General features: G+C 39.4%; 1 protein-coding gene across 1 annotated transcript in view; it reads right to left on the reverse strand.

The window, feature by feature from the left end:
* Nucleotides 1-19,330, reverse strand: part of Prmt3 (protein arginine methyltransferase 3) — a 91,881-nt gene extending 72,551 nt beyond the window's left edge. Inside the window, exons 1-8 of the mRNA XM_042691655.1 lie at nt 19,223-19,330; nt 18,868-19,003; nt 17,235-17,317; nt 15,249-15,298; nt 13,558-13,660; nt 7,681-7,840; nt 6,360-6,501; nt 1,167-1,232 (exon numbers count right to left, since the gene is read on the reverse strand). Coding sequence (XP_042547589.1) covers nt 1,167-1,232; nt 6,360-6,501; nt 7,681-7,840; nt 13,558-13,660; nt 15,249-15,298; nt 17,235-17,317; nt 18,868-19,003; nt 19,223-19,250 — 768 coding nt within the window. The 5' untranslated portion in view covers nt 19,251-19,330. The remainder of the gene's footprint in view (nt 1-1,166; nt 1,233-6,359; nt 6,502-7,680; nt 7,841-13,557; nt 13,661-15,248; nt 15,299-17,234; nt 17,318-18,867; nt 19,004-19,222) is intronic.
* Between the last annotated feature and the right edge of the window lie 363 nt (nt 19,331-19,693).

Here is a 19,693-nt window from a genome sequence, read left to right on the forward strand (position 1 = left end):
ATAATATTTAACCAAATTCTTTAATAACACCTTAAAATTATTGATTTTCAACTACTTAAAGCACACTAGAATAAAACTGGATTCATCTGACACATCTAAAATCACGTAAGTTACTCTATATCATAAATGTGGTTTGGGCAAAATTATTTGGATAAGTGAAGCCTAACTTTTGTCACTGTAATTAATGACTTTCTTTTCATTAATGATATTTTTGTTCTTTTGTGCCAGTACTAGATCTTGAACTCAGAGTCTGAGCACTGTCTCTAAACTTTTTTGCTCAAGGATAGAGCTCTATCACTTAAGCCATAGCTCCATTTCAAGTTTTTGGTTGGTTAAAAATAAGAGCCCAAGCCCAGAGTTCAAGGCCACGACCAACAACAACAACAAAAAAAAGAAGTAAGAGTCTCACAGACTTCCTGTCTGAGCTGGATTTAAGCTGGTAATTCTGAGATCCCCTCCTCCTGAGTAGCTAGAATTACAAGTGTAAGCCACAGGAACTTGGTTGCAATTAACTTTCAATTTAGGAAAACAACTATACTGGAAAGCAGTACCAATCACTATTTCTTTTCAGGATCCTGCACCACAGGGCAGCACCATAAAGTTCTTCCATGAAATAAAGCTAGGGTATGGGTTGGGAAGGTGGCTCAGTGGTAGAGCGCTTGCCTTGCATGCTTGAGGCCCTGGGTTCGATTCCTCAGCGCCACATAAGCAAAAAGAAAAAAGCTGGAAGTGACGCTGTGGCTCAAGTGGTAGAGCGCTAGCCTTGAGCTGAAGAGCTGAGGGACAGCGCCCAGGCCCACAGTTCAGGCCCACAACAGGACCCAAAAAAAAGAAAGAAAAAAAGCTAGGGTAGCCTGTAATCCTAGCTACTCGGGAGGCTGAGATCTGAGGATTGAGGTTCAAAACCAGCCTGGGTAGGAAAGTCTGTGAGATTCTTATCTCTAATTAACCACCAGAAAAGTGAAAGAGGCGCTGTGGTTCAAGTGGTAGAGCAGTCACCTTGAGCTGAAAAGCTCAAGGACAGTGCCCAGGCCGAGAGTTTAAGTCTCACAACCAAAAAAAAAAAAAAAGGCAAGCAAGCAAGCTAGGGTGAAATAAATCAACTGCTATATAATAATGAGCAAAGGAAGGACTTCTACCACTCAAGAACAGCCTATACTACTCACCTTATCTTTGAAGATATGTGCATTTTGGTATATAAAATCTCTGTAGCTTTCTGTTCGTACTCTGTCCTGTTAGAAAGAACAAAACATTGTGTTTACAGGTACACGTGGAACAATTAAAATTTTTAGGAATATATTTGCTATTTGTTCACATACTACTACTTTCCACAGCTTTTTGCGTAGAAAACCAAGTTTAGGGTTTTGGTTTTTAAGACAAAAATACAGAATAAGATTAGCAATAACGAAGCATTTATTCGGAAAGCATCACTGAAAGTCAAAACCACTTACGTTCAAAACACACGTTTTTCTCTTAGAAGAGTGCACTATCATCCTGTGACTTTAAATCATCTTAAAAAGGTCCAAGAATGTAAAGCATGAATCCCTGCACCAAAGCTCCATTAAAACAAGTGAAAGAAGAAACAAAATAATGTAACAATAAATAAATAAATAAATGTAGCAGGCACATTTGAAAGCAGAATCGAATGCTTCTCCGAGAAAATCATTCCCAGCACCTATCTGATTAATAATCCTATTTTTTTACTAAAAACTTCTAAAGGAAATGATGCTTAAATTTCTAAAGGAAGTGACACTTAAATGCCTGAAAGCCTAAAAGTAAATCATTTAACCCCCACAGCCCACATTATGGACGTCTCTGCACTGAAACCCCATTTAAACTGTGAACAAGGCAGGCACTAAAAATCTTCACCTGTACACTTATGTATGTCAGGAACAACTGATTCCTGAAGATGAGACACATACAGACTGCTAATTACATTCCTTGGGACTACAACTATGATAAAAAAAAATAAATCTCACAAAATGAAAAAAGTTCTAATTTGAGGTTTCACACTTAGATAAAAAGAAAATACACTCAACTGTCTATATCTATGCATTTCATTTTCATGCATTCACCCAATTACAGATGAAAAATATTTCAAATTGCATCTATGCACTGGTATAACGAATACCAGTGCTTTGTAGCTAACATAGCTTCAGCTTAGAGACTGATTTTTTTTGCAAGAGTGTGAAATGCAAGCAAATTCACAATTACCTTTCATAATCAATTCTAAATACAGGCTTTTCTTGTCATTATTCCCTAACAATACAATATAATGCTATCTACACAGAATCTATTTTGTATTAGTAAGTACTGTAATGTAGGGACAATTTTAAAGTATACAACAGGATGCATGTCACTTATATGTAAACACTGGACCACACTATATAATGAACTTGAGTAATCTGCAGACTTTAGCATCCTTAGGGTCTTAGAACCAATCCCCCAAACGTACCAACAGTCACCTGCAGTGTTATGCTACTCAAATTATAACCCTCAAAAGCATCTTTATACCAATATTTATACATTTTTTAAAACATAAAGGAGAGATCTTGAAAGGCAAGTTATTTACTTATTTGTAAAATGAAATACTCAGAATTCCATGCTTTCTCATTATTATTTCAATTGTTTTACAAGAAAACATTATTCAAGCTTATTATATCTTTCCCTTTAATTCTAGTTTTTTGTTGTTGTTTTTGCCAGTCCTGGGACTTGAATTCAGGGCCTGGGCAATGTCCTTGAGCCTCTCTGTGCTCAAGGCAAGCACTCCACCACATCTGGCCTTTTCTGTTTGTGTGGTGCTGAGGAATTGAACCCAGAGCGCTTCATGCATGCTAGACAAGCAGTCTACCACTAAGCCACATTCCCAGGCCCTTATTTCTAGTTTTTAAAAGTTACTATAAAAATTATTAAACAAATGTATGTAAACACTCATGGTCTAATTTTTAAATGGTCCTTTTCAAAGCCTAACTTCACAGATTTTTACTTATATTCTTTGCACTGGAAAATGGTGATTTTTGCTGAAGAAACAATATGTACAACGGTGAGCATCAGTCATGAATGCAGTCACCTGGAAAGCTCTCACCGATCACCTGCCTTACCACTGCCCTGCTTAATCAATAGAGCCCTAACTGCTGTCCTGGCTCCATGCACGGCTGCCCAGCTAAGCTGCAATCCTTCATGTGGTTCTTTCTATAGATTCGTCTGTTTTTGTTCATATGCTTATCCAGGTATAACGAATACCAGTGCTTTGTATCTAACATAACTTCAGCTTAGAGACTGATTTTTTTTTTTGCAAGAGTGTGAAATGCAAGCAAATTCACAATTACCTTTCATAATCAATTCTAAAAATTTATTCCAACAAAAGATTAAGATGTCAATGCAAACACCAAAGAAATAAAAGATCTTTAATTCCAATGCATTAAAACTAACAAACAAATGAACTAGACCTCTAATTATATTTTAAGGGGTCATGAAGTCCTTGGCCTCCAAATATAAAAACAGGTAAACATGAAGCTAAAGGCAAGAAAAGGGAATATACTCTAAATTTTATACATGCGAATAAAAGAATACTTTTAATGTACAGGCTCATAAAGGTGGACTGAAAGCATGAGTCAGCTGCAGACATGAAGTAAGACTGTAGTAGTAAAAAACTACTAAAATTTCAAATTATTACTGAACACTATAATATGTGATACATGCGCACACAGGATGGCTTCCCATAGAAAAAAAGACAATGATGCATCTTACATTCATAGTGTTAGTCAACAACAGCTCTTCGACAAAAAGGACAAAGGAAAACTTTTTAAAGTTTACATATTCTATCCCCCTATAAATGATATCTTAGACCTTCCAAACAAAACAGAGACCAGTTTGCTTTACTTTAGCCACTGTATTAGTTAGCAAAATAAAGCAGTCTTTTTTTAATGAAATATATCCCTACTTGCTATGAACACTGAAGTCATCACCAAGAGGTAATTACATTGTATGACAGGTGAGTCTAGCAAAGGACAAGGATGGTACTAGAACTTCTGAAGTCTGTTGTACATCAAAAACACTTGCACAATAGTCAAGTGTGCATATCCTCTAGTTACTGATGTAAGTATTAAGTGTTCAGGATAGAAATGTGTAATTGCTCAAAATGAATTTCCCTCGTGAATTACACTGAAACCATTCATACCTACTAGTGATATGTGTAGACTTGCCTGAAAAACAACTCAAGTGCTATACCATCATGGCATTTACCTAGATTAAAGATGGGAAAGGTAGATTTTTTTCAAGGTAATAAAGCTAATAAAATTAGCTTTAAAAAATATCTGAGACAAGACAGAATGAACAACAAAATAAGTAAATTTCTTCTCTTTTTTATTTTGTACCAGTCCTAAGGCTTAAATTCAGGGCCTGGGTGCTGCCCCTGAGCTCTTTTGTTCAAGGCTAACACTACCAATTGAGCCACAGCACCACTTTCAGCTTTTTAGTGGTTAATTGGAGATAATATTCTCTTAGGTTTTTTTTTGCCTAGGCTGGCTTTGAACCACAATCCTCGTATCTCAGCCTCCTAAGTAGGATTATAGGTGTGAGCCACCGGCTCCTAGCACACCCAGCATAAATTTCTTTTAAACAAGTTTACCTGACTTAAATCAATTTACAACATAGAAGACACCTGATATTTATAATGCAATGCCATTAGTAATGATACAATATTGCTTTAAAAAAAACCTCCACAAATATAAACAGTATAAATCAGCAAACCTCCACTTTACAAAACTGACTCAACAAAACTTTTTTTTTGGGTTGGGTCATGGGGCCTGAGCTCTGGGCCTGGGCGCTGTCCCTCAGCTCTTCAGCTCAAGGCTAGCACTCTACCACTTGAGCCACAGCGTCACTTCTGGCTTTTTTCTTATGTGGTGCTGAGGAATCGAACCCATGGCCTCGAGCATGTAAGGCAAGTGCTCTACCACTGAGCTACCTTCCCAGCCCCTCAACAAAAACTTCTAACATTTAATTAAATATGCCTAGTTAGTTAAGATCCATGTTTCAGGAAAATTAGATCTTAAAGTTTACATTAAATAAAATGAGCTTTAAAGAAAGGACTTAGGAATGTCACTGGGTTCATTTTAAGAAAACTGAAGATGCCAATCTAAATCCCCAGAGATAAACACCTAAAATTTCCAGAAATTTTTACAATCTAACTTTTATTTTATACTTTATATTTTATATTAACTTTTATTTTATCTCACAATCTAACTTTTATATGTGTTATAACTTTTATTTTTAGTTTTACTGAATTAGAAACGTTACTATAATTTTAGGGCTAGAAGTGTGGTTCAACGGTATTATCCCAGCCTAGCAACCACAAGACCCTGAGTAGAAACCTCAATATGACAAAGAAAAAACAAAAACCTTGCTATTTTAACATATAATATTTGATGAAACATACATTACGAATTAAAATAACTAGATTTAAATGACTTGACTAATTTAGCATATATTTGTATATATCAATGTCAAGTATAAAAATCGTGCCATAAAAATTGTGAAAATTGGGCTGGGAAGGTGGCTCAGTGGTAGAGCGCTTGCCTTGAATGCATGGGGCCCTGGGTTCGATTCCTCAGCACCACATAAGCAAAAAGAAAAAAGCCGGAAGTGGCGCTGTGGCTCAAGTGGTAGAGCGCTAGCCTTGAGCTGACGGGCTGAGGGACAGCACCCAGGGCCAGAGTTCAGTCCTCACAACCGGACCCCCCAAAAAAACAAAAAAATTGTGAAAATTATTTATAATTAAACATTATGTCAAAGAATTATTTGCCAGTGTAAGTTAAAACACTAAAACTAATCATTTAGTTCCCATGTTAAAAAACAAGGGTGCAGGGGCTGGGAAGGTGGCTCAGTGGTAGAGCGCTTGCCTTGCATGCATGAGGCCCTGGGTTCGATTCCTCAGCACCACATAAGCAAAAAGAAAAAAGCCGGAAGTGGCACTGTGGCTCAAGTGGTAGAGTGCTAGCCTTGAGCTGAAGAGCTGAGGGACAGCACCCAGGCCCAGAGCTCAGGCCCCACGACCGGACCCAAAAAGAAAAAACAAAAAACAAAAAAAACAAGGGTACAGTTGAATTTCTATTTAGTAGATTCACTTGAAACAATTTAAATGATATGTCGCTTTTTAGCAAGGTTAAAAAAAAAGACTCCATAATAAAGAATAAAAATGACATTAAATAAAATCTATAATGACTGCAATCTTTTCACCTCAAGATCAGCTATTTAAGCACCAGAAATTTAAAAGGCCTAAAATACAAATCAAAAAGAGCAGTTTCCACATATTTCTTCATTCATATGAACTTGGTGTATCTGTGCACTTTTCTAACCTTTAGCATTTCTTCATGTATCCCATAATGCCCGTAGGAGCTGAAATAAACACCATCCTCATCCTCCTGGAGGTCTGCAATGGCAGTAGATGACGAGCAGGTTCTGACATCTGCGTTCATCACAAAATCCTGAGCAAATTGTCTGTAATCAATTTGAAATACACCCTTGAGACAGGTTTATTGGACCATGAAAAAAGGAAAGGCCTAGAGGTTGGGGAAGAGAGAGGGGGAGGGGTGGCTGGTAGAGTCCATCTTAAGCAACTCAATGCTCCCCCTGCTGGATCTTAAGAAATAGACTCCCAAACCCCAAGGGTGAACATTCAGTTCCTCTGCCAATCACAACAGCAATGTGACTGGTTCCTAGTATATAAAAAAAATAATAATAATAAAAATCCAGACACCAGGAAGGGGAACTAAATTGACTACTTTTTCTCATGCAGGGCATTCTGGCAAACCATCAAATGGGTACTCATAGCTTATAAACCCAACAGGCAAACAGCTTTGAGGTAAACCAGTAAGAAATGTAGACTATCTCTACTTTTGAAAACTTAAGATGGGAAAATTAAAGTGAAGAAACCAACTGGAATATAAAATTAAAGGAAAGGCATTAGCTAGGTGCTGATGGGTCCAGCCTGTAATACTAGTGACTCGGGAGACTGAGATCTGAGGATTGCAGTTTGAAGCTGCCTGGACAGGAAAGTCCATGAGACTCTTGTCTCCAAGTAACTAGCAAAAAGCTGGAAGCAGAGTTATGGCTCAAGTGGTAGGGCACCACCAGGTGTGAGCAATAAAATTCAGGGACAGGGCCCAGGCTCTGATCTCAAGCCTAGTAATGGCACAAAAAATAAAAATAAAAAAGGAATTATCAGCAGGGCGCTGGTGGCTCACGCCTGTAATCCTAGCTACTCAGGAGGCTGAGATCTGAGGATCGTGGTTCAAAGCCAGCCCGGGCAGGAAAGACCGTGAGACTCCTATCTCCAATAAACCACCAGAAAACCGGAAGTGGCACTGTAGCTCAAGTGGTAGAGCGCTCTCCTTGAGCTGAAGAGCTGAGGGACAGCGCCCAGGCCCAGAGCCCACGACTGACAAAAAAAAAGGAATTATCAAAGCCATTCAAGAGGATAACATCCATTATCCATTAGTAAACAGCATTTATGAAGTATGTGATATTAATCAACCATATTACATAAGTATCTTTAGTGCTACTAAATTTAATAAATATATTGTGCTTTCCAAAAAACACAATGTTCTGTAGTCTACCTTCCCACCAGCAATGGGAGTTGAGAAAGCTAAACAATTTTCTGTAAAACTGATAAATTACTTCATTCTTTGCAGATCCTCCCGTGCTCTAGCTAATGCAGCTTCGGCAGATAGCGCCCTGGCTTCCATGTGTTTCAATTTCTCAACAACAGATGTACTGTCACTGAGTCCATTGGGATACGAGAATGGGACAGACATAGGCTCATAGAGATCTTCTACATCTAAAGAAATGAACAGATAGCATTATCAGGACATCCTATAATAATGACTATAAATATTATCTTCGGAATAAATTTGTTCTAAGTGCCCATTATCATCCCAGCAAAAGTACTTTTCAATATTTAACATCTATATGATGCCAGTGTAAGTTTTTCATCATTTAGTTAAATGGAACATATATGTATATTAATTATACAGAAGCAAAAGAAGTAGAAAACAACAGCAAAGAAAAAAACCTCTCATACAGCCAGTTTCCCTAGTAACAAAGCTACTTATGGGCCTGTGTTATCTACGGAATATCTCAAACATTCCTTCAGAGAGATCTGCCATTTGCAATTACATGGCTGAATAATATTATGTCATGAAATATGCCAGACAGAGAATGACAAAATACTACATGATTTCACTTAATCATCAAGTCTAAAATGACAAAACACCATATGATCTCACTTACAAGTGAAATCTAAAAAACACCTCACAGAGTGAAGGATAGTGATCATTAGGGCTAAGAGTCAGAAAGACTATAGAGATGTACATGATGAATAGGTTCTGGACATCTCATCTACCACATAGTGATGACAGTGAACACTGCAGAGTCTATGCTTGTAATGTGCTAAGCTAGCAGGTCTTAAGTACTCTCATCAGACACAAGAAAATGCTCTGGGAAGTGATGAATACTGATTAAATTGATGGTGGTAATAATTCCACAATATATACACCACATTCTAACATTGCATATCATAAATGCACATAATTTTCAAATACACCTTAACAAAGTTGAAGATATATTCCTTTGGGCTAGGAGTGTCACTCAAATGTTAAAACTGCCTGCCTAGAAAAGCACACAAAGCCTTGGGTTCAGCTCCCAGTAACATAAAAAACAAAAAGATGATATTCCTTTAGTGATAATGCTGTTTTTCTCAACTTAGGGACATGCTTGCTAGACACATGCTCTACCATATGAGCCATACTCATAGCAAAAAAAAAAAGATATTCCTTAAAACTAGAGTGTACATGAAGACTTCTTCTATACATTCATTAACTTCATCCTGAGCACAGTGGAGTGGCATCTACATACTGACATTACTGACATTGCAAAATATCCAAATGCTAATATTAAAATTATCATAAATTCTCTTGTAGAAAGAAAACACTAGCTGGGTAGGTGGCTCACGCCTATAATCCTAGCTCCTCAGGAGGCTGAGATCTGAGGATTGAGGTTCAAAGCCAGCCCAGGCAGAAAAGTCACTGAGACTCTTATCTCCAATTAACCACCAGAAAACCAGAAGTGGTACTGTGGCTCAAGTGGTAGAGCAATCACTTTGAGCTGAAGAGCTGAGGGACAGTGCCAAGGCCTAGAGTTCAAGCCTCACAACTGGCCCTCCCCCCTCTACCCCCCCCCCCCCAAAAAAAGAATAACACTAGAAGCAAAAGCTAAATAGAGAGCTGGTGAGTTTTACAAAATTTCAACTAGATTTAGTGGTCTTTCAGGTCAACTTAATGCAAGAAATGGTAACAATTGCACATTTATTTTCTCCTCAAATGTAGCACTACAGAAATAACTTCAAAAACAAAAAAACATGTCCAGGTTTTAGTTGTGATTCCCTAAAGATACTTCAGGGTTGGAATGAAGTAGCTAAGCTTACCAAGGAGAAAGGCCCCAACTTGAACTCCTGACACAAAAACAGTGCAATGTGTCACTAACTTCTAATCTCTGTCTGCCATAGAATACCAAGTTACTGAGTTAGTTATTCATTCACCAAAATTTAATGAGCACAACAAAATGTTTCCAAACTATTTAGTTATTTAACACCAGTGTGTTTTACTTCCTTACTATAGTCCTCACTTTTTTTTTCTTTTCTTTTCTTTTTTTTGCCAACGCCTGAACTCTGGGCCTGGGTGCTGTCCTTCAGCTCTTCAGCTCGAGGCTAGTGCTCTACCACTTGAGCCACAGCACCACTCCCTGATTTTTTCTGCTTGTGGTGCTGAAGAATCGAACCCAGGGCCTCATGCATACAAGGCAAGCACTCTACCACTGAGCCACCTTCCCAGCCCTAGCCCTCATTTTTTAAATTTGTTTTGAAATTTTTTCAAGCCTGACACCTATGACTCATGCCTATAATTCTAGTTATTCAGGAGGCTGAGATCTGAGAATCATGATTCAAAGCCAGCCCAGGAAGGAAAGTCTGTGAGACTCTTACCCTCAATTAAGCACCAAGTTGCCAGAAGTGGAGCTGTTGTTCAAGTGGTAGAACACTAGCTTTGAGCACAAAAGCTGAGGGATAGGGTCCAGCCCTGTGCTTAAACACAAGGACTGGCACCAAAAGAAAAAAAATCTTCAAACTGGTTTTTGTTTTAGGTTCTGGTACAATAAAAATCTGTCCTGGTAACAGTTTTTTAAAATAATTTGTAGCTATTTTATTAATTTATTAGTAACTTTATTGAAATTAAATTAATAATTTTTGTGCCAGTCTTGGGGCTTGAACTTGGGGCCTGGGTACTGTCCCTGAGCTCTTTTGCTCAAGACTACACTCTACCACTCGAACTACAGCTCTACTTCTGCCTTTTTGTGGTTAACTGGAAATAAGAATCTCTCAGAAATTTCCTGCCCAGGCTGGCTTCAAACCATGATCCTCAGATATCAGCTTCCTAAGTAGCTCAGATTACAGGCATGAGCCACCAGCACTCAGCTTTACATGAATAATTTATTAATTAACTGATTACTTTGACATTTATCGATATTTTGTTACTTGGAATTCAAGGACTTGGACTTGTTAAGCAGGAACTCTAACCCTAGAGCTACAGCCTTAGCCCTTTTTACTTTAGGTTATTTTTCTGATATGATCTTTGCTTAGGTTGGCCTTGAACTCCAATCATCCACTTTGCCTTCTGAGCAGCTAGAATTACAGGCATGTATCACTGTGTCCAGCCTTGTAGCAATCAGTCATTAAAGGTTAAACTTTGAAAAATAAATTTAAAGGAGAGATGATTGAGTATATATGAAGAGTAGCAAATATCCTTTTTGGATTTGCCTTTTCCTATTTAGCATTATGCTCTAAGTATCAATCTGTTTGTTTCAGTTCTATACTAATTTAGCTATCTTTACATTTTCAAAAGCAAACACTTAGCACATATTTGATATATACTGAAAGTAAGTGGAGGTAGAATGGCTGGTGATTATGCTTAGAGCCAGGGGAATGACAAATTTATATCAACTTTCTCTCCAACAAATGACAAATTGTTACCGAATGCAGGCACTGCACATAACACCATCCCTACTTCTAGCTCTACTTCATTTAATATACATTTCATATAAATGTCTTCATTTATTAATAACAATACATTGCCAGCCAGACCCTGCTGGTTCATGCCAGTAATCTTACCTACTCAGGAGGCTGAGTTTAGGAGAGTCCTAGTTCAAGTTGAGCTCAGACAAAAAAATTCATGAGACTCCCATCTCAACCAATAGCTAGGCAAAGAAGAAGACACCTATCATCTCAGCTATTCAGGGGGCCAAGATCAGGAAGGCCGTGGTTACGGGCCAGCATATCCAAAAGAAGTTCATAAGACTCCATCTCAACAACAACAAAAAACAACTGGCCATGGTGATGCATGTCTGTCAACCCAACTACAAAGGGAAAAAAATAAGAGGATCAAGGTTCAGGCTAATATGAGCAAAAACTGAGACTATTTTCCTAAAGATAAGCAGAGTAGAAAGGGTTGCTGCTGTGGCTCAAGTGGCAGAGAGCATACCTAGTAAGCACAAAGACTTGCTTTCTAATTTCCAACACACATGCACACATATACACACACAGAGTAAATTCTCCTTTACTAACCATTTACCCTGTGTCAGATACTGTACAAAAGTATTTTTGCAAAAATATTTTACATTGTGTATCATTACAATTGCTTTATAAATTAAAATTAAAGGTTAAAATAAACTGAGTTTATAAACCTATGTAGAGTGAACAGTTCCATACTGATATGTATCCACAGTAAAATACATAGTGCTCACTGGCCACTGGTGGTTCACATCTGTAATACTAACTACTTAGGAGGCTGAGATCTGAGGATCAAAGTTCGAAGCCAACCTGGGCAGCAAAGTCCATGAGGCTCTCATGTCCAATAAATGACTCAGAAAAAGCCAGAAGTGGCATTGTGGCTCAAGTGGTAGGGCGCTAGCCTTGAGCAAAAGAAGCTCAGGGACAGTGCCTAGGCCCTGAGCTCAAGCCCAAGGTTCAGCAAAAAAAAAATAAAAAATAAAAAACCACCAAAAAACCCCACAGTACTCACTATATCATTCATCTCAATAACCACTTCTTCTGAGCTGTAGGAACTTTTCTACTTCTCATGACATTTATCATATTCTCCCTTATCTTAAAACTGTAGTACAGACATTAAAAACCCAAAACCAAAAATAACCCATACCAGATTGAGACCTCCTAGTGAGAGGACCATGAGTTTCTTTCTGCTCTTAAGTTTAATATACTAATTCCATACTCTGAGTATTCAGTGATTTGAATGTAAGAAGTTATGAAGAACACCTATTGCCATTTTGCCATTTATCAAAGAGATCACTTCTGAGAAGTGACATTAAAGACAAATGTCCAAATGGAGCTAGAAAATTTTAGAGCTAGAAAGAATTCTAGAAACCTAGCAATAATTGCTCATGGATACAGAAAGCTTTTAGTGCTTTTTCTAAGGTTACACAGTGTGCTACTCCCCAGTACACCATGTCACACAACTCAATAGCAACTTCCCAAGGAAATGAGAGGTAAGAACCAAGTATTGCTCAAATATACACTGTGAAATTATGGTCTCTCGGGTCCATCTCTTCTGATTGGTATAAGAAGTATGGAAAAAAGACAACAATCAGGAAAAGAATATAGGATTTCATTCCTACAGATTAGATTGACAAACTATAAGACATCAGTAGAATTTCCACAGGCCTCCTACACAGTACAGAACAAACCAAAGAACAAACTGGACAAGCAATTGAACAAGGCTATAGTAAATCAGAGTGGTTCTGCCACAAAGGAAGTTTTAAAAATGAGTATGTGGGATAAGCCCATGGAAATGTGTGTGGAATACATTCTGCATCAAAACAGTACATTAGGTAGCTTAAAATTAGTTGTGTGATCTGAATATTTGGGAGAAAAGCAGCAAATGTTCTTAAATCAACTTTGAAGCTTTAAAAAAAAAGCATTGTCTAATAACTAAAAATCATTCTTACTCATTTCCCTATGTTTTGAAATGTCTTGTAATCTCAAACTACTTCTAAAATGCCTTTCTGGTAACTACTAGTATGGCTCTCAGATCTTTTTTCTCCCTGAACAATGATTACTTGAACACAGGTACCATATTGGAACAGACAATCCTAGATAAAAATGGCTAATGACATCAAGAACAACAATATCCACTATGTAGATACACAGAGCAAAAGAAAGATGCACATCTTGGAGAGATAGTGCTGGATAGAATATATTTTATCACACTACTCAAAACACCACGCATTTGAAATTTACAAATTGTTCATTTCCAGAACTTTCCATTTAACATTTCTGGACTGTGGCTGACCATGTGGAGTAGCTGAAATCACATATGTGACATCATATAGTAAAATTACCAGTAAGGCGCGATTTACATGTATATCTTCCTAAAACAGTACTTTCATTTTGTCATAAAAAATATTAAAGTAGATACAGTATGATCATCTTACCAAACTGAAGTAAAAGGTCATCTTCTAATACTGGCTTCAAATATTCTTCTTTCTCCCAAGGCACTGGGTTGTATATGGAATTCATATACTCAACTGTGGGATTCTGGATGTAAAATTAATTGCATGGTTTATTCACTGCTTGTAGTACAAACCTCCCTAGTAAAGACTAGGGAAATTAAGAAAAATCAGAAATGTAGTCTGCTTTACACAAAATTAGTATATAAGAAACCCCTCACCTATTATGGAAATTATATTCCAGAGGAACCTCTCCCCTCCCCGCCCCAATAAGTGAAAATCCACAGTGTTATATTTTATTATTTATATATGTATATATATTAAGGCTTTATAAACCCTTCCCACTCTCCTATAAACCTTTCCCACTCTTATTAACCTCAATTAACATTTTATATTGTTTTAAATTTTTTCGGAAAAATTTAAATCCTAAGTATTATATTAATACATATAGTATACTGCAAAATCCCATGACATAATAAGAGCTCCATGGTACAGAATTAGGTATGTATTTTTTTTTCAAAACCCCAGATACAGTGAAGCTGCAATAAGTGAACCGGGATATAGCCAGGGACAACTGTGTTGCTATTTAAGGAGTTATTAGAAGTTATTATAAGTGGTTTTAATGAAGTTTCGTATTGTTCAAATTGATGGAAAGTAACTATAAGTTTAAATTTAATTAAATTTATTTTAAACAAATCAAACAAAAAAGAGCATTCAAAGTACTTAATATCAGACATTCCTGATTTTACAGAATTACCGTCAGCATTTCCTTTTATCTGATATAGAATTGCTTTTTTTCATAGTATTGATTCACCTCTTTAAAATATGACACTTGTGACCGGGTGCCAGTGGCTTACACCTGTAATCTTAGCTACTCAGGAGGCTGAGATCTGAGGATCATGATTCAAAGCCAGCCTGGGCAGGAAAGTCCTTGTGACCTTATCTCCAATTAACGACCAGAAAACTAGAAGCGGCACTGTGGTAGAGTGCTTGCCTTGAGCTGAAGAGCTCAGGGACTGTGCCCAGGCTGACACTTATAACTGCATACACATTCATTTAGTACTTAAGTTGTGCCTGTTCCAAGTATCCACAATTCCCACAATATGATGAATAGCCCAACTCCCCATATATGCCTGTTAGTGGTGGGGAAACTATTTTCTGCCAAGGGCCATTAAGATATTTAAGCCAGGCGCCGACACAGGTGGCTCACGCCTGCAATCCTAGCTACTCAGGAGGCTGAGATCTGAGGATCGAGGTTCAAAGCCAGCCCGTGCAGGAAAGTCCATGAGACTCTTATCTCCCTCCAATAAACCACTTGAAAACCGGAAGTGGCGCTGTGGCTCAAGCGGTAGAGTGCTCGCCTTGAGCTGAAGAGCACAAGGACAGAGCCCAAGCCCAGAGTTCAAGCCCCTCCATGGACAAAAAAAAAAAAAAAGATTTATAGCAGCATTTATGGACCAAAAAAATCATGAATACAGGCAGAAGGGCCACCAGCACTGAGGAGAAGCATATTTGTCTCTCCAGTCATGTACCAAATGACTTTGCAGGCCTTAAACAAACAGTAGGCTGGATGTACCCCAACCCTTAAACTTCAAAACTTCAATTCAGGGATTAAGTCCTGAGATCCTTATTTCATAAATTTCTATGTAAAATTATAAATCAAGCTGCCAACTTACCTTAAGCCTAATAAAGTTTATTAGTTTAATGTATCCATAAAAGTCAAGTCCTAAGTAGGAAGAAAAAAAAAGACATCTATTTTAATGGGAGTTTTATTTAACTGACTTGATCTATAAATGGTCCTCTGATTAGATAGTATCTAATCTCTAAACTACCACTTATACTTTGAATTTTGTATTAGGAACTGGAAATACTTCTGAATATTTGATACTTCTGAATATTATCTAAATTTTTTTATTATTGTAAAGGTGATGTACAGAGGGGTTACAGTTACATAAGCCAGGTAAAAAGTACATTCTTTTTTGGACATTACCTTGCTCTCTTCCTATACCAGTAGCTCTCTTTTCCCTCCAGTCCCTACCCACAAGTTATGTAGTTCATTTTCAAGATAGTATCTACTGAGTACCACTGCTTCATTTGTTCACCCACTTCTAAATATTTTTATCTGAAAAACAGCCCTAGATGATAAACTTTAAGTACTTTCTTGTATTTCTAAGTACTTTTCTTGTATTTCTAAAAAAGAACATAAAAAAGAAATTTGCACAATTATTTTTCCATTGTCAGAATAATACACAGCCTGATGATTAGATAATAAATTTTACCAAGTAATTCGCAATTAATATTAGAACTGAGATGTTACAAATCCGTAATATTTATGGTGCTTACCAAATTATTATTCTGCCACGACATAAGTATACAAAGTTTGCTAACTTTACCATGAAGTTAAATGATGCAAATGAAAAAATAATGAGGCTTTTTATCTGTTCTATCTTGCCAAAAAATGAAGCAGCATTTAAGTTAAAGAAGAGCAATCATGGAAGTGGCGCTGTGGCTCAAATGATAGAGTGCTAGCCTTGAGCTGAAGAGCTGAGGGACAATGCCTAGGCCCCACGACTGACAAAAAAAGAGAGCAATCATATAATGGCTATTATTTGTTATTGGACAAACTGGTTGTTTGCCATCACAGGAAATTGATAATTACTGAAAAATAATGTTATGAAGCTTTGATAGCATATTAAAAACCCTAATATTAATAAGTTAAAAAAAAAGTAGTATTCCAATTCACTTTAAAATGCAACATCAGTAATGGAAGAAAAGCTGAGGCTGTATGTACATCATTCACAAATGGTTACACTTGAATTTGACTTATAAACATAAAAAGTATTGGGCTGAGGCAGTACTGGGGCTTGAACTCAAGGCCTACGTATTGTCCCTTAGCTTTTTCACTCAAGGCTAGCATTCTACTACTAGAACCACAGGTCCTCTTTCAGCTTTTTGCTGGCTAATTGCAGATAAGAATCTCATGGACTTTCCTGCCCAGACTGGTTTTGAATCTCTATCCTCAGATCTCACCCTCCTGAGTATCTAGGATTATACATGTGAGCCACCAGTGCCTGACTTAATGTACTTGAGACCTAAACATGTGTCCAACAGCTGTGAATAACCAAGTTGCTATTTCTCAACAATGTCACTTACAGTTTTTAATAAAAATAGGGACCAAAAACTCAATTCTGTATTTTCTGTATCTTCCTGAAGAAGTGGAACTCTGTAAGTCTAAGAAATGTCTAAATGCAAGTCAACAGAAACATCAGTTGAATATTTTGTAACTACCTTAACTTCACAACTTCATTTTCCATACTTTTTAATAAACATATAAAACTCAATCTCATAGGCCTTAATGTTAATATTCTACTTTGTCCTGATTGCCTGTCTTCTTTCAAAATGACCTATATCTGCTTTCTGAAGTCCTTGATCTTCTGATTCTAATAGGATGATAATGTATTCATATGCCAAGCAGGTTTTTCTCTTTTTAATTGTAAAACCGTTATAAGTATATTGAACTTCATCTAGATGAATGACTGAATCTTTCTTCAAAAGACATTTCCATGAGGTAAGCTGCTGCTCTGTTTACTATATTAGACTAGTACCAGAAAGTGTCTTTTACTTTCACAAGTAAAACTGTCTTTATTCTGAGAAATACTCACCATGCTTATGGACCATGCTGTCTATATTAAATTGATGCTCTGTCTTACAGTGTGAAAATGTTTCTTCAGCAGATGTGAATAACCTGAAAAAAAAAAACATACAGCTTCATGGAATAGTCTCCCAGGAAGTCTAAACACTGATTTCATATTATATATACAATTGAATTGTTAATCAGCTAGTTTTTAGTTTTGTTTCCAATTTTATTCTACTCAGGAATTAAAGAACAGAGAGCTTAGCCCTTCTGAGAAGTAGTACATCTGAGTTTCATTCAACACCTAAAACAAAATGAACTATCTTTTAAATGTCTAAGTTAACATATCTGTCAAACAAAAAGCACTGTATTTATCCAAAGGTTTTCAGTACAGAGAGCTCCCTTGGATAGACTTTGTTTCTCCCAAACCAAACCACGCAAATTTCCTACTTGAGATTCTTTCACCGGTGTCATCTCTTCTTTCAGTGGATTTTTGAACTGGCACAGCTCAAAAGCTTTTAAAATATAAAATGTAATTCTATGGTTGGCATATCCCACAGGAGCAGTTTTTCACAAGTGATCCTGTAGTGTTCTCACAGGACTTGAATTACAGACATTGTGAAGAGTTCAAGACACACAAGACAGGAATACACAGCAGAGGCACCGAAGTCCTCTTCTGTATGCCTTGCAAAGACAGTAGTTTCAGCAAACGTTTGCCAAGACAGGTTACTGCAGTATTTATGAAGCCTGATGTCAATAAATACTACTTTCTGTTAATTCGAGTAGGGGCAGTCATTTTCCCTCCACTGAGGCTACATGTGAGAACACTGGATATAAGGCTAATGCGCATCATGACCAGGTATGGGGACACTGGAAGATGCTTAATAAAGTACGAAGGATCAATATCAATCAGGCCTCAAGAAGCACAGCAGCCAAAGTTTTTTGAGACTAAGAGGCAGACTTTTAAGTGGAAAGAAGGACTGGGGAAATGAACCACAGCTTTGTGACCTTGAACAATTGAACGACATTGCAGCCTTTTTTTTTTTTTCCCGAGTGCAAAAAGGCATCCGGGCGTCCATTCCTTCAACAGGTGGGAGGGCCTCTACTAAAATTACAAAGGATGACTAAGGGGCTCCAAATGGAACTAGTACACCTGAACAGCTACAATGTTACCGTTTGGAGCAGGTCCACGGCTCAGACTCTGGGGCGGTACAGGTGGAATGGCTCTCTGGGGTCACCTAGTTCGACGTGACTCCCAGACTCGTTACTCAAGGAGCTTAGAATCACTTGAGTGGCTGTGTAAAAACTGCAGTCCTAGATTCCAGTGGTGCGAATTCTGTGTCTGTGTTCCTTTTTTTTAAGCAGCTCAGGTAACAAGGGTCATCTCGGAACCCAAGAGCGAATCCCAAACCAGCTCATCATCTTACACAAGGGAAACTGAGGCCGGTCTGAAGCTTGGCTTCCGGTTCATGGCTCCTCCTCCTCCTAAACGACTGTGGACTATCTCAACACAAGCCACCCCCCCCCCCCCGACAACTGGTTCAGGAAGGAGGAGGGGCAGCTCACTCTAGGGGGTCCATTCCTGGCAGATCGGGACCCCCCCACCCCACCCCAGCGGCCAGGCACCCCAAGAGTGAGGCCGGGCGCCCAGGCGGACGAACCTGTCACAGAACAGGCATGGGGTCTGCGGCCTGTCGTGGGGGAGCTCGGCCTCGTCCTCGTCCTCCCAGGCGGCCTCGTCACCGCTGTCTGACAGCTCGGGCAGATCCTCGTCCTCCTCCACGGCGCCCCGGCCGCCTACCACACGCAAAACAGTAAGGTGTGCCTGCGACCCCGGGCACGACCGGAGGGGGCGTGGGGCGGGCGCACCCCCCCGCCCGCCCGCCCGCCCGCCCGCCCGCCGTCCCGCGCGCCCGCCGCCCTCGCCCCACCGCCCAGCCTGCGCGCAGGGCAGCGCCGGCCACGCGGCCCGGCCTGCGCCCGCGCAAGCCGGGGGCCCAGCGGCCGCGTACCCACCCGTAGCGCCCGACGCTAAGGAGCACATGGCTGCGGTGCCCGAACACCCCGCGTGCCCGGGAAGGGGGAGGGAGGGGCGGGGCCCAGCCGGCAGCGCGCGCGCGCAGCCTCTGCCGCCAAGCTCGGCACCCGGAGGAGGGAGAGCCCGGGAACGAGCGAGCGAGGGAGCGCGCGTGCGCGCCACCAGCCCCGGAACCGCGCGGATGCCTGGGAACCGGAGAGCGCGCGCTCGGGCACGCCCGCTAGCGAGCGTTTCCGGGATCTTGGGGGGGGGCGGGGGGAAACTGGGGGTGGTCACGTGAGGATGGTGTGGGCGGGGCGGCGCTCCTGCCCCGCCTCCTCCAGACTGGATTGCCGCGGTACACGCGGGAGGCGCGCTGCGGGGACTGCTGGCCCCGGACAGGCTTGGAGGTGACTTTTTCTCTCCTCCTCGGTTTTAGAAGGGCTAAGTAGAAAGTGCCAGCCAGAAAC

Source organism: Dipodomys spectabilis, unplaced genomic scaffold (assembly GCF_019054845.1).
Source record: "Dipodomys spectabilis isolate Male_0828 unplaced genomic scaffold, ASM1905484v1 ptg000145l, whole genome shotgun sequence".
Taxonomy (NCBI): Eukaryota; Metazoa; Chordata; class Mammalia; order Rodentia; family Heteromyidae; genus Dipodomys; species Dipodomys spectabilis.